Source organism: Chroicocephalus ridibundus, chromosome 2 (genome assembly GCF_963924245.1).
Source record: "Chroicocephalus ridibundus chromosome 2, bChrRid1.1, whole genome shotgun sequence".
NCBI lineage: Eukaryota > Metazoa > Chordata > Aves > Charadriiformes > Laridae > Chroicocephalus > Chroicocephalus ridibundus.
Genome location: NC_086285.1, coordinates 164838792 through 164853862, shown reverse-complemented (window position 1 = coordinate 164853862; position 15071 = coordinate 164838792). Strand labels below are relative to the sequence as shown.

Below are 15071 nucleotides of genomic sequence, written 5' to 3'. Positions count from 1 at the left end.
AAAGTCCCCTTTTCTTAGGGACTATTGTTTGGAATATGCTGTCTCTCTCCGTTCTTTTTCTTGAATTGGAAAACAGATTTTATTCAGTCATCTTGTGTCTAGTATGAGTTTTTTAAATGGCAATCTCCCGATTGCTTTCATTAATAACATTTTACTACGTCTAAGACACTTGAATGTGGGAAGGGAAAACAGAAAGGTACGATGATTAAATTTTATTGTACTAGTCAGAGTGTAAGTTACACTTTTGGAAGAAATCTTAACACTAGATAAAAGATTAGTTACAATAACATGATAGCGTTTCCATCCTTGTAAATATTCAGCTCACGTGCAAAAACATACGGAAGATTTCTGACCTCCTGTTCCGCTACCTGAAGTTTGAATCTGAAAAATCTCATTTATCCTTGTTCATTGCACTTGCAAAGTTCTTATTCTAGTGACTGTGCGGCATCCACCTCTTCTCAAATGCTGCTTACTGCCAGGTATTCCTGAAATATCACAGCCAGCCTGTATCTATAGGGTACCAAATGGAAAAATGTATGTGTACGTATAGCATCCTATTGCTCAGATGTAAGCAATTCAAATGATACTGTCTTTAAAGGCTGATTTACTGTGGGATTAATCCAGAAGTGTCATTTAAAATAGCATTTGCTGCTCAGTACATGAAGTGTTGCCAGTCTGATCTGTCCTCACTGGTTTGTCTCCTTATCTGAAAACAAAACATCGGCAAACTCCTGATTTCAGGCCTTCTCCTGTATTTATTTTGCAAAATGTTTGGAGCCTTTGCTGGTTGCAGACACTGAAACTCTTCCTTTTGATGCTCATGTCGGTTATGAGGTGTTTCAAAAACTTCAACACCAGGAGAGGGATTGGTCTTGCTGGTCTCCAGAGGTCTCAGCCAGGGTTGGTTATTGCATCCTGATTTCAGAAGGGAATAAAATCATCTCAGTTTACCACCTGTTTTTCTGTCTGCTGTTTTTCTAACTACCTGTTTGCGTGTGAGAGAAGGTTTTAGTCAGTATTTTCCTGCAAAGTCAGCTTGAAGAGCGATGTTGTGAGTAACTTAGAAAATAGACATTTAAGCCTGAAAAATAAAAACCTTATTCTAAATCTCATATTGTTTGTCTGTAAAAAAAGATTTAAAATAGAGCAAGCATGAGACTTAAGAACTAAGTGAGGACGTACATTAACCCTTTAGCCTTCTGGGGAAAGGTTAATGTGTAACCTTCCCATTAAACAATGCACAATTCCCAGTTTCCCAGGTGGAAGGAAGGCCTACTAGCCCTCGAGCAGGCCTATAGCCAATGTAGAAGCTTAATTTTAAAACACTTCGGCTGCTTTCAAGGCATTAAGAACTTGTATGGGTGAACATCTGAGCACCGCGTGGTGCCGTGGGGATACACTGTGTTGTAAAAATACCATTTTCTAAGTAAGTCGTGGCGTTTTGAACGCTAGTGAAGCTCGAACACCTAAAGCTTCTTTTCAGGAGAAAAACGCTTGTCTGTAACTTATGGAAAGGGTATTCGAAAAACACCAAAGCAAGAGAAGATGAAAGATGCCGCCGGAGCTCAGAGGCCTCCTTTGGGCTGTCCGGGCGCTCCTCGTTTTTCAGTATTCAGAGGATAAGCAATCAGGAGGTAAAATCTGTTCCTGATTTTGAATACGTGTGTTCTGTGTTGAACTCACTTTTAAGCCCTTGATATAACTGATTGTGAAGCCAATATGCAAAATCTTTATTTTACTTTCCTTTGTAGTTTGAGTTCAAACTTGTAGCCGGTCTTTGCCCTGCAAGAGCCACAAAAAGTCCTTTATTCGGCTTTCCAGGTTGCTTACTTGCGTAAGCCAAGTGTGGTTTTAGGCATGTATCTGCCTGTTTCCTCTGCTTTTGCTAAATATCGACAAGAGTTTACCATCCTCAATGACACAAAAAGTTTACAGTACTATTCAGTTAAGCTTACTATCTTTTGACATAATTTCTGTACGATTTAACATAGTTTAAAACAGATTGAATATTTCCATGGGGCATTAGATGTAAACGTTGTACACTAGGTGTCTTGATTATAATAATATTTCAACACTGAAGCTTTCAAAATGTAATGTCTTAACTAAAGATATTTTAGTTAATGGTCTTTTTCTCTAAAGCATTTTTGCTCGAATTTTGACAGGCTTGGCTTTTGGTGGGCTGTATTTCAGTTATTTCTCAATAATGTCTTTCAGGAAAATCCAGCTATGGCTGTTGCAATCAAAACGTGTAAAAACTGCACCTCAGACAGCGTTAGAGAAAAATTCTTACAAGAAGCCTGTGAGTATTAAAATACTTATTTTTGGGTAGCTTCTGTAACCATTCCTAGCAAAGACTGCAGCCATCTGTGCCAGAAACTTCTGCCACTAATGTAAATCTCGTTATTAATATGTCGCATGACCTTTTTCTCTCCTACAATGTGTGCCAGGAAGACCGCTTTACGTCCTTCCATTGCCCATGTATATGATTATATGTGAGTTTTTTGATTTTTCTGAACTGAACTGTGATATCTGACTCCTGCAAGGCTTCAGAAACAGTTTTGGAATATTAAAGATCTGATCCTCTATTTCCTTCTTCCTCCTTAATGAATTAAAAAAAAAAACTCAGCACTTGTTTCAGTTTATTGCTTTAGAAGGTCAGGTGGTTGTCTTTGTTAACGAAGGTGCTAAAAATGATGTGTCTAAGAGAGATCTGTTTTGAAAATTCAGAATTAAAAACCAATTTTCTACCTAATTGCCCAGAAATATTGCATTCCCCAAACTGTACATTTCATACCTGGAGGAAGGCTTTTTGTTGAGGTGAATACGAACAGAAAACAACTATAAGAATGTTGTAGTTACTGATTTCTTTGCTGTTTGGTTTTGTAAGCACATTAAAATATGAGACTTAGGCCTTAACTTTTGCCTGTTATCCTCTACTATTGTATATCTATAAATCTTGTGAAGGTATTGTATTATATCACTAAATTATTTGGTTGTGGACAGATGTTACAGTATACTTTTATTCACTCTTCCTTTGTTCAAGGATATTTTTTCTAATTGTTCAGAAAAGCTGTGTTCACAGTTAATGGCTTCTTGGTTTGGGATGTCAGATTTTTCTTAAATTACTATAATTTTTTTCCATTACATTTCTGGCTGTTGGAAAAGTAAATACCATCGTGTATAGTAATAACTTAGCAGTCGAAGGTAGGCTGCTGTCTCTTAACAATGTAGAAAAATAATTGCTCACTGAATGCTCCTTATTGTGCTTTGAGCTTGACAGATTAGGAAATGCCAACGTCGTAGACAGATAAATAGTGCTTTTCAATTTTGATTTAATAGTTTTGCCATTTCTTCTTTCCTTTTTTTTTTTTTTTTTTTTTTTTTTTAATTTTAATTCCTATCTGTTACCTTTCTCTTGTTTGGGTTCAGATTGCAAACTCTCTCAGAAGATACTGACTCCTAGTTTTTAACAGCATTCTTCAAAAGGCCCAAATCCAACATCTGGAGAGGCAGAGTTGGGTGATACTCTGGAGGGAAGGGATGTCATCAAGAGGGACCTTGGCAGGCGTGAGGAGTGGGACTGTGCGAATCTCATGAGGTTCAACAAGGCCCCAGCACACATACAGATTGGGTGATGAGTGGATTGAGAACAGCCCTGAGGAGAAGCACTTGGGGCTACTGGTGGATTAAAAACTGAATATGAGCCAGCAATGTACACTGGCGGCCTAGAAAGCCAACCGCATCCTGGGCTGCATCCCCAGCAGCGTGGCCAGCAGGGTGAGGGAGGGGATTCTGCCCCTCTGCTCCGCTCTGCTGAGACCCCCCTGCAGTGCTGCCTCCAGCTCTGGGGGCCTCAGCACAAGAAGGACATGGACCTGTTGGAGCAGGTCCAGAGGAGGCCACAAAGATGATCCGAGGGCTGGAGCCCCTCTGCTGTGAGGACAGGCTGAGAGAGCTGGGGGGGTTCAGCCTGGAGAAGAGAAGGCTCCGGGGAGACCTTACAGCCCCTTCCAGTAACTAAAGGGGGCCTACGGGAGAAATGGGGAGGGACTCTTGATCAGGGAGTGTAGTGGTAGGATGAGGGGTAACGGTTTTAAACTAAAAGAGGGGAGATCTAGATTAGATATTAGGAAGAAATTCTTGACCGTGAGGGTGGTGAGACGCTGGCCCAGGTTGCCCAGAGAAGCTGTGGCTGCCCCATCCCTGGAGGGGTTCAAGGCCAGGCTGGACGGGGCTTTGAGCAGCCTGGTCTGGTGGGAGGTGTCCCTGCCCAGGGCAGGGGGGTTTGAACTGGGTGATCTTTAAGGTCTCTTCCAACCCAAACCTTTATATGATTCCGTGATTTGTATGCCTTACTGCATAAAATACACTGTGACTGCACTGCTGAGACTGAAAAGTTAATTAAGTCCATGGAAAATAAAATGAGATGTGAACACAATGATTAAATGAGATTCTTGTCGATGTCATAAACTGATACACGTTTTTCTCAGACATTGAATTGTACGTACCGTTTTCTCCTTCCTCCTCTTCCGATAGGAAGGCACAGGTTAATTGGTCATGCACTGGATTAATAGGTCATTATGTTAATTTATGTTATGCTCAGCCAGGGCAGAAGAGCCAGAGAACCTGACTTGACTTGCACCTTCCACAGCAGTTTACTAAAGCATGCAGTGTTTCATACTTAAATGCGGAACATTAAATGACCAGACGTTATTGCTTCCAGGCAGTTGTTTCAAGTCCCGCAGAACTGTGATTATATTTTCTGGTCCTAGACTAAATGCTTCTTGAGTGACTTTTTTGTTTTTATTTAAAAAAAAAGGTTTTGTGTAACACACTGTCTCGTTTCTTTTCCTTTCAGTAACAATGCGTCAGTTTGATCATCCTCACATTGTGAAGCTCATTGGAGTTATTACAGAGAACCCAGTTTGGATAATCATGGAGCTCTGTACGCTTGGAGAGGTATGAAAAATCCTGGTACAACTTTGGTCTTGTCTCTTTAAGCTCACAGATACCTTTACAAAAGACTAAAAAACCACTTCTCAGCAAAGGCGCTCTCCTCAAACGTGATATCATACTTTTTTGTAGAATCATGGACTCAGAAACAGGAGTGTCAGAATTTGACCAAACTCCTCCACGGAGGGAACTGCATTAGCTCATACCAAAGTCATTCAGTCATTGTTTTCAGAGAACTTCAGTTACTGTTCCAGAGTGAGAGCATGACCTGGGTCAAGATGATGATAATGCAATAGCATTTAAACAGCATCTGCAAACATACCTTTGAGAAGTGAAATTATGTGGTACATCTTTTATCCTTACTGAATAATACTGCGTTTTCCCTTGGAACACTGAATTTCTTTGGGGTTTTTTCTGTACAACTTCTGCAGCAGAGACCCTAGAGGAGATGACTTTCCTATTATTATGTCTTTTGGATCAGTGGTTTTAACAAAACTAGCTCTCAGGTTTTATAATAATTTCGTTTTTTTGAGCTACATGTTTCTGAAAGTGTGAGCTGAAGTAATACTGCGTTGCATTGCAAAGCAGTCCTTGTAATTACCAAACTGCGATATGTTGTCCAAGGGAAAAAAAAAAGGCAGAAAAACCTGTAGTGGAGAAGTCATTTTGTGTCAAAAACTGACAGATTTCCTTTCCAGTGCCCAAATCACTTGCCAAAGCCGTGTTTTAATTTCTAAGGTGACTCCAGTGCCACCTTCCATTAGGTCTTAACTGCCTTCTACTAGGAAGCCTTTAAAAATTCTGCGTTGATATTGGCCACTCTGAGCTATATCCAGTTGTTGTAGCAAATGTAGATTAAAATTAATGCTTCCAAAAAAGTGCTGATCTAATTGGTGTTCGGGTTGTTGTGTGTACGGTTTTGTTCTGAAATTATTTTGGCCAGAAATGCGCGCAGTTCTCAAGGGAAGAATGCATAAGAAGTCCACAAGTGCTTTACTCTGGAACAGCGGCAGCAGATGCTCTCAGTCTTCACACAGAGCCTGCACACAATGCACAGATTTTTGTTTGTTTCTTTGACTAATGGTTTTCATGTAGAAAAAACCTGCTTGAATTTAACGCCGAGTCAGACTTCTTCATGGAAAGTCATTTTCTTTTCTCATCCAGTCTTAAGGAAGGAACTTAAAGGAACATTAAGGAACTTTACAATTTGAGATGTGCCTTGTTCACATTCATTGTTTTTTCATCCTAACTTGTCTCCTTTTTTTCCTTCTTGGTGCAAAAAGTTGAGATCATTTTTGCAAGTAAGAAAATACAGCTTGGATCTGGCCTCTCTGATACTCTACGCTCACCAGCTTAGCACAGCACTCGCCTACTTAGAGAGCAAAAGATTTGTACATAGGTAAGATTTTATACCTATATATGTGTACGAGTGTATTTTTATACATAACGACTTGAAATCTATGGGAATACGAGCTTAGATTTTTGACTGGCAGTATCCTGGCTATTAGATACACTTGCTCAAGCGAAGAGAAAACGCTTACAACACGTAATTGGATTCTTTGAAACCTTTCTTTTGTGTTTCTTTTACTTGATTTAGCATGAATGTGTAGCAGCGATACTTTCAAACTCTTAAAATCCACTTACCTCTTTTATGGCAGTCTCCATGTTAGTATGTCATGGTTTTTTTAAATGCTGTCACCAAATTTACACCCTTTTCAAGAGTGACACCTGCTGGCCCACGCCAGGATTGACTCGGGGAGGGTGCCGGATTTTAATCAGAATGGCTTTCAGCCGAGTTGTTGCTTTGCGGTTACAATATTTTTTAAAGCTGCGAGTCAACTGCAATCTTCCAAATACAGCAAAGCAAAACAAGGGGCCGCCACCTTCTTAAGTGAAGAACAGAGAAAACAAAATATTTATAAAACACAAGTACTTGCTTAATCAGAAAGTGAGCCTAAATTTCCTTCTAGGTGCGTTTTGAATTTTACATGAGCCTACTAGGGAGAAGAGACTGGCTTTAGCCTCTTCCTGTATGCAGTTAAAAGTTCACAGCACTCCAATTATCCTGTACCATTTAATTTTGAACTTCAGCATTTTATTTGTTTTTAAATACTTACGTTCAAATTATGTGTGTTGTATGCATTGTACATACAAACACAGGTATATGTAAGTATTAGGTATGTCTATATACATAGATATGTATATAAAAACATTGTAAATAACAGACCCTTAAAATTGTTAAAGACACTTGAATTTTGGCCAAGTTGCTGTTTATTTTAACTCTAGCAATGAAATTTCGAAACAGAACTTGTTCATGCTGTACTGAAACGGGGGAAAGCAGCAGTGCTGTTTGCTGAACTTACTTCCCTGCTCAAAGCTAAATCTGTCCATACTTAGTCAACCTGCTGAAATCCAGAATCAACAGACACATGCGGCGGGGCCGTCTCACCTGGGAAAGTGTGGGAGAAAAATGCTCGAGTCTTTTCATCATCCTTGTGGCATCGCCAAAAACCGAGCTCCTTATTAGGAAGCCTCTTACAGGACTGAGATCTTAAACCAATTCCTTACTTTTGCAGGGGCTGGAGGCAGATTTTCTTTTTTCCACCAACTCTAATTGCTAAAAACTTTTAGCCTGTGACATTTAAATAGATGAAGAATAAAACTTTTTCCTCTCATGTTGACGCGGATGGTTGTACTTTCAGACGACAGCTGTTACGCATAAGGATCAAACGTACTGCAGCATCTCTGCAAACTTCTCAGAATCAGTAGACAAATACGTAGTTATCTTTTCCTGTACATGCACACCCAAAGCATGACTAGAAAAATAATTCAGTCCGCTCAAAGTTGTTTGATACTTCTGGGTTTTAATAACTTTTTTCCAAATATTATTTCACCACTTCAATTTTCTTAATTACTAGAAATAATATCTCCTCTGTTTGGCAGGGACATTGCTGCTAGAAACGTGCTGGTGTCTGCCACTGACTGTGTGAAATTAGGTGACTTCGGTTTATCCCGATACATGGAAGACAGTACTTACTATAAAGGTAAGTTGACACTCTGCATCTTTCTTGCAGGCCTCTTAGAACACAAATGCCTCCACAATAGCGATCCTTTTGTTGTCAAAAGGAATTAACCAGATTTTCTTGGTCTAGCCGTTGTACGTGTATAAAAAGGCAAGCTATTAAACAATTTAATAGATGACAGTAAATTCCTACGGGTACGCTTAGGGAGAAGGTTCACAAGGTCTGATTTAAGTTGCAAAAAGTAGGAAATTCATGTGTAGGTAAAATTGCATTTTTAAGGATAAGCTTATAGTGCTTTTCTTAACAATTTTTAGAAGATTACCCACATTTAAGGCTTATTTGAGATAATATTCATGTTCATGGCATAATATAGTCTACAATGAGCCCAAGGTTACCTATGGTTAAATTTTGAGTTTGTGCTGTCGCTGCGTGCTGCGTACTTCACATGCCGCTGGACTAGGGAGGTTCAGTACAAAAAAGTCTTTGAAGCCTATTTTTCCCCCCATTTTGGATGGAACGCTGGTCTTAAGTGGCTCCAGCAGCTGTGAGGTGTCCTGCAGTGCCTGATAGATGGGAAACTCAGCAGGAGAGGAGAGAATGCTTGTAGGGTACCAACAGGAGCATTTTGTATCTGGTGTATATTGTGAAACCATAAATCTGATCTTCAGTGTATTTCTAGTTCCAGACATATATTTTAATATAGCCTTTATCTGTCCCCTTACACTTATTATGTTTCCTTGTTTCATTTGTCTCATATCGCTGTGAGCTACATACCGTCAGTTTAATTGCTGAGAGGAGAGGAGGAATGCTTTCTGACATGATCATTTCTTGTGCTTTTGGGGTTTGTTATCGGGGGCTTTATTGGGAGGTTTGGGGAATTATTGTGGTTTTGTTGGTTCTTTTTTCTGTTTTATGTAAGGCCAAACAACCGACCCTTTTTTTTGATGAATCATTTAACAACACCTACTCCCTTGCTGAGATTTTGTGACTGTTTCGGATTTCATACCGGTACCTTCTTAACCGCAATAGTTGCATCTTGAAATAAGAATTAACTTAAAACTTGCAAGAGCTCAATCAGTCCGAATATTTAGGCGAAGTGCTGCTCTTCTCTCTGTCTAGAGGAACAAAATCTGTGTTTGAGCTCAGTGGTAGGAATAAAAACCTGCCTTCTCTTGCCTTCCCAATAGCTTCCAAAGGAAAATTACCTATTAAATGGATGGCTCCAGAGTCAATCAACTTCCGACGGTTTACCTCAGCGAGCGATGTGTGGATGTTTGGTAAGTGAGTACCGAACGGTGGGGTTTCTCAAGTGTCTTGATGTTTTATTTTAACTACTGTAAATGAATAATTTCCAGATATTTGGCACTGGTTTTACCGGACTTTCTGAAAATCCATTTTCTTCCAGCACATTTTCCATCTCTCTATTTTTCTTTCCTTTTTCTACTTAGTAAGCCTAAAGTTTCACGTGCCTTTTCGCCTCTAGTAAGAAGCCGCCAGAAATGAAGGTACAAGGAAATTAGGTCATAGTCATAACGGAGATGATTTTTTTTACTGTCGTTTTTCCTTCTGATTTCTTTTTGATATACCGTTGTTGTTTCTGTTTCTATTTTATATTTTCACTACTTCTTTTACGGTGATGTGCCTGCTTCCTTGCTTAGTGAATAGATCAGCCTACATCATGTCCCGCTTCCAGATATTTAATGCTAAGTTCCCACTTAATTTGTCTGTCGTAGTTCCTGCTAGCTTACAAAACATGACCAGAAGCTGAGTAAGAATAAGGGTAAATGGGAATATCCTGAAGCCTTTTTTCCTAAATATGCAAGTTTCTATATGAATCTGATCGCCTGTACTCAAACTGGTCCAGACTGCTGGTCTGGATGGACAGAGCAAAGACAGGCTGCGTAAGGGAGCAAAGATGATGAGGCTTGAAATAAGAGCAAGACAAACGAGTAAGGGTTCACCCTTTTTACAAAATAAAATTTGAATGTTTTAAGTGAAGGGCATGTGAATTTTAGCAGGTTTGTAATAGGTTGAAGAAAACTAGTACAGAGTTAGAAAAATGAAGTCTGTGGAACATTCTGGCCAATTCTAAACTGACAGACCACTTTTCCCTTTGTGCTTTTAACACAGTTTCAGCAGAAACTGTTTTATTACCTAGTTTCAGCACAAAAAAAATTGGATTGATGCCAGCGTTGAAACACCCTCACAGTGATAATACACTCTACGTGTCCAAACAAGCCCGTTGGAACTAGTCAAAGGGAAAAGCAAACACAGCTCATGCTACTTCGTAAAAGGGTAGATTTGAATATGAGCAACCGTTCTGATTTACAATAGGTAAAAGGTAGTGAAATGTGAAGCCGGGCTGCCATGAGCCAGCTGTGGGTCATGCTTCCTCATAAATAGCTCAGGTTGATCCCGCGTGCGTAATCCTACCGCACATCACTCCTCTCTGCTGCCAGCCGGTAAGTCAAACTGATTCCCCAGCTACACATTTCAGAAGAAATCGCGTTGTTTGGTTCTGCAAAATTGGGGTTTGTTTCTTTTTTAATGGGTTATTTTGTTTGCTCACGCTGGGGAAAACGTTTTTGTGTGTGTGTTTCTCAGGTGTGTGTATGTGGGAGATCCTAATGCATGGGGTAAAGCCCTTCCAAGGAGTGAAGAATAATGATGTGATTGGGCGAATCGAGAACGGTGAGCGGCTCCCAATGCCTCCAAACTGCCCTCCCACCCTCTACAGCCTTATGACCAAGTGCTGGGCGTACGACCCTAGCAGACGACCCAGATTTACTGAACTTAAAGCACAACTCAGGTAGGGTTATACTTCTGAAAGGTCGTTTCCTTCTTCAGAAGCATTTATTTTTCACTGTATCTTCTGTTACAGTATATTCTTTCCATTGAAAATGCAAGACAGAGTGTGTTAAGTTTTATCTTCATAAGGCCAGGTTGTTGGTACTCTTGGAAATCTGGACCTTATCTGTTGGAGAAAATTAGACTAGGCAAGAAATTCAAATAACTGTAAATATGACTCACCTTTCTCTCCCAAGAAAACCCTCATATTTTACTAGCAATCTGTTTATAATTTTAGCTATGTATGCTACAATTCTTGGGGAGGGAGGTAGAAAGAATTTAAGAGTGATTACCTAGTCAAAGGTGCAGTGTTCGGTTTTGGGGTAGAAATGTATCCTTGCTTAAATAAATGAACCATCAGGTGAGTGCCGTTATAACATATGTAGCAGACTAGCTGCCCTGTGGCAGCTGTGTCTGTGCAATTGCAGATCCTGCACTAAATGCAACGTCATTAACTAGAAATTCCTTTGCCCTTTGTAAACCAGGATATGGTCTACCTGATGTTTGTCTTGGAATAAATGTGAGCACGCACTTTTGAGACCAGTCTGAATTCACACCCTAGTTATTCTGCAATAATTTATTCCAGCCTCCATATCTCCATTTCACCAGCCACAAAGTGGGAGTGATATTTAATCTTTGAAACATCACTGCTGTATCGTGTAGACACATTTGATATTTGTGACCAGCTTTGGGACTTCATGGGACTTTATCTATTTTGCCTAAGTCAATATAAACTTCAGACAATATCTAGGTATTGTATGCTGTAAATCCACTCTTGCATTTGTTGTAATTCATTGCCAAATTCTTCAGTTTTATCTTATGTCTTCTTCCAAAGTTGTGCTTTTGGGCATGTTTTATTTTCGTAAGATCATTGTCACTTGTTCATGGTACAACATAATTCATAGGTGGTTTTTAAAAAAGGACGATTTTAATATAATTATGATGCTGTTTCGGAGTAGCTGTATGGATAACTTAGCTACCTTTAAGTTTTTTCCTGTTTCTTAAAAATGTCGCATGATTCCGCCATCTGTTACTCTGGGAGCTCCTGGGTAGACTAAGAATTTACATAGATAGAGGCTGACGGAGCCCTTCTCACAAAGAACTTACGCTATTGACTGTGTGGAGTTAACTGCAAAGGAAGGAATCCTGGTAGGGATTGCAAGGAAAAGACATGACGCGGTTGTGTGATTTGGGTAATAGGTGGGAACTGGCTTTTTTTTTTCTTTTTTTGGCTCTGGAAGAATAGGATTCTTTTTAATGTGCAGTCACATTGTACTGATAACTTACAGCTGACTGGCATGGAGGAGAATGAAACCCTAAAGAAAATGTGACTAGGAAGATGGGTATGGTGTGTAAATCCAGGCAGGGAGAGTATCTCACCAGCAAGGGAAGAGCATGAGTAAATCCAGAGTAAAAGTAATTGTTTTGTGGGTTGAAACAGAATGTAGGTTGCACTCAGACAGAGCGTGATGGCAGCGACACTTATAACAGCGTAAGTCTGGAGTGGGAGAGGGGAAAATAGTGAGAGACATGGAATGGTATCACCAGTTAACCAGGAGAGGCCGGTGCCCAAGAGCCTGGCTCTCCTCAGAAATGCACAGACAGAGGGCGAGAACCAACGCTCACGACATGCAACAAGGCGCAGTCTCCTTAGTTACAAATCACAATGTTTCCCAGTGTGCGGGGTAAGCTCTGGAACAGGTCGCCCAGAAACACTCTGGAATTTCCATGCAGGGAGACTTTCAAACCTTGACTGGAAAAGGCTCTGAGCAACCTGACCTCGCCATGCGTGGAGCTCAGCGGTACCAGCAGATTGGACTGAAGACCTCCCGGAGTCCCTTCCAACCTAAACCATTCTCTGGTTCTAGATGAAAAATTGCACCAAGGGGGTGGGTTTTTGCTCCTCTAGTCATGCTGGGAGATTTGGAGCATTGTTTAGAGGACAGGCTCTCTCCTGGGGCCACAGCAACCCTAAAATCCAGTTTTTACTCTATTGGCGCCAAAGCAGAGAGTTTTCTGCCACTCCAAACTGGTGACCTTTATCTCCTGGAAGTCAGGCAGCACGGTCGTCCTTAAGGGCTTCTTTGCGCTGCTCGCAGGCAGAGTCTCGTTGGAAAGGTTGCCAATTCCCGTACGATGAGGCGCTCTCAGGCAGCTAGGAAAGATTGTGTTTCAAAACTCAAATTCCCATGAACTTGCAAAAACAAGCCATTTCCCTGGTGGCCTTTTCTGTGTGGTGTTGCTGCTGCTCGTTCTGGATCATCTCCAGGGTAGTCTTTTCAAGCTGAGAGCAGAGCAGTTGTTTGCTTGAAGCCAGTGAGACGGCAGTGCAACATTCCTCTCTCTTTTAATGAGAAAAAGTCTGTGGCTTTGGGAAAAAACCTTCTTTTCTGCATCTGAAATAGCACTGATGGGAGCATAAGCATTTGGTGTGTTCTCTGTTATTTTTCCCCATTTCGTAGTAACATCTGCTTTGCACAGCTTTACGTGCAGCTGCTTGTGCAATGCGAAGATGCTGATTTCTGTAGAATTTATACGGCGTTATTAGGGTAGTGTTAAGGCCTGATGTTTTATAACATTTGATCTGTCCAAAGTGGATAGGGGTGAGTGAGTCTTCACAGCAAACACAGAAACAAATGGGCGGGTTGTGGATTTCCAAATTTAATTCCTCCTCTCACCCTGAGTCCTTTTTTTCAATTTTAACGGGTGGCAAAATTGAGAATAAGTCAGGAAAGTGAGGTGCTACCCTGCTACTCCTGCGATTCTGTCACTGACTGGGCCACAATTAGCATCTGTGGTATTTTAATCAGGAAGCATGTGTTGCCTTGCTGATTTCGTGTCGAAGAGATTTTTAGTCTTGCACTACATGGTAAATAAGAGGCCCTTTGCAAAGTGTTTACTGTACCCACATCATGCAATATCGCTTTTTTCCCTTCAGAGTGACTCCTAGCCACTTGCCATAACCATGCACTTACTATACTATAATCATGCGCTCGCTGTAACCATGCATGTAACTATCTCCTACATGCATGTATTATTAAATTTAATTTATTCTTTGCTCTGTTTGGTATGCTGCAGGTGTGTGTTGCCAAATTAACATCAGTGTACTCACAGACTTTCTTATAAATCAGCTCCCAGGCTTGTGCTTGTGGGTGGTCGTGCACTAAATGTCCCTTTGGGTGGTAATGTTTTGTGCTGGAGGTTAAGTTGGATTTTAATTTTGAGCCTTACAGTAATTTACATTAATTTAAAAATGCAATTGGATGACATTTTTCACTGCATCATTGAATGAATTTTGTATAAAGTACCTATTGCTTATGCTTTCTCTCTACTGAAAATAGCAAAATAAAGAGCAGTTGTATCCCTGCTGTGGTAAGGGCGTGAGTCCGGCCCTCTGTTGGTCACTGATGAAGCAGCACAGGTTTTACCAGAGTGGATGACCCCACTAGCCCCCCAGCACTGCAGGTCACCTATTTAATACAGCTCTATAAAGAATGCCAAAAAAAAGAGACTTATTTATACTTCTAAAGTCTGGTTTCATGGCAACAGTAAGATAATTAACTGATGAGAACTGGACTCGAGCCTTTTCATGACTGCATTTGATGTGGGACTTGATATTGCTTGTAAATAAAAGGAACAAAACTGATAAGAGGCAGGGTAGTTTGAGTCCTCTCCTTTCATTGCATCCTGCCAAAAACTATTTTAGCACATACCTGAAATACATGGTGGAGGTTGCAAAATGCTTTGTTAGCCTTTTGCTCTTTGACAGTGACCGTTAGCAATAATGTCCATATGAAAGTGGCTTTAAATTAGGGCAATATGGGGAAATGTGGTGAATGGAGTTAAATCCAGTTGGTGGTCAGTCACGACTGGTGTCCCCAGGGCTCAGTGTTGGGGACAATTCTGTTTAGTATCTTTATCAATGATCTGGAGGAGGGGATTGAGTGCACCCTCAGTAAATTTGCAGACAACACCAACTTAGGTGGGAGTGTTGATCTGCGTGAGGGTAGAAAGGCTCTACAGAGGGATCTGGACAGGCTGGATCGATGGGCCAAGGCCAATGGTCTGAGGTTCAACAAGGCCAAGTGCCGGGTCCTGTGCTTGGGGCACAACAACGCCATGGACGCTACGGGCCTGGGGCAGAGTGGCTGGAGAGCTGCCTGGTGGAAAAGGACCTGGGGGTGTTGGTCGACAGCCGTCTGAATATGAGCCAGCAGTGTGCCCAGGTGGCCAAGAAGGCCAACAGTG

The 15071-nt window shown here is 40.9% G+C and overlaps 1 protein-coding gene across 11 annotated transcripts in view; it reads left to right on the top strand.

The window, feature by feature from the left end:
* The window catches only part of PTK2 (protein tyrosine kinase 2), a 222768-nt gene that overhangs the window by 173768 nt on the left and 33929 nt on the right, over nt 1-15071 (top strand). For all 11 annotated transcript variants that reach the window (XM_063327608.1, XM_063327605.1, XM_063327606.1 and 8 more), the window contains 6 exons: nt 2215-2299; nt 4859-4959; nt 6237-6352; nt 7897-7997; nt 9164-9253; nt 10581-10785. In XM_063327608.1, coding sequence (XP_063183678.1) covers nt 2215-2299; nt 4859-4959; nt 6237-6352; nt 7897-7997; nt 9164-9253; nt 10581-10785 — 698 coding nt within the window. The remainder of the gene's footprint in view (nt 1-2214; nt 2300-4858; nt 4960-6236; nt 6353-7896; nt 7998-9163; nt 9254-10580; nt 10786-15071) is intronic.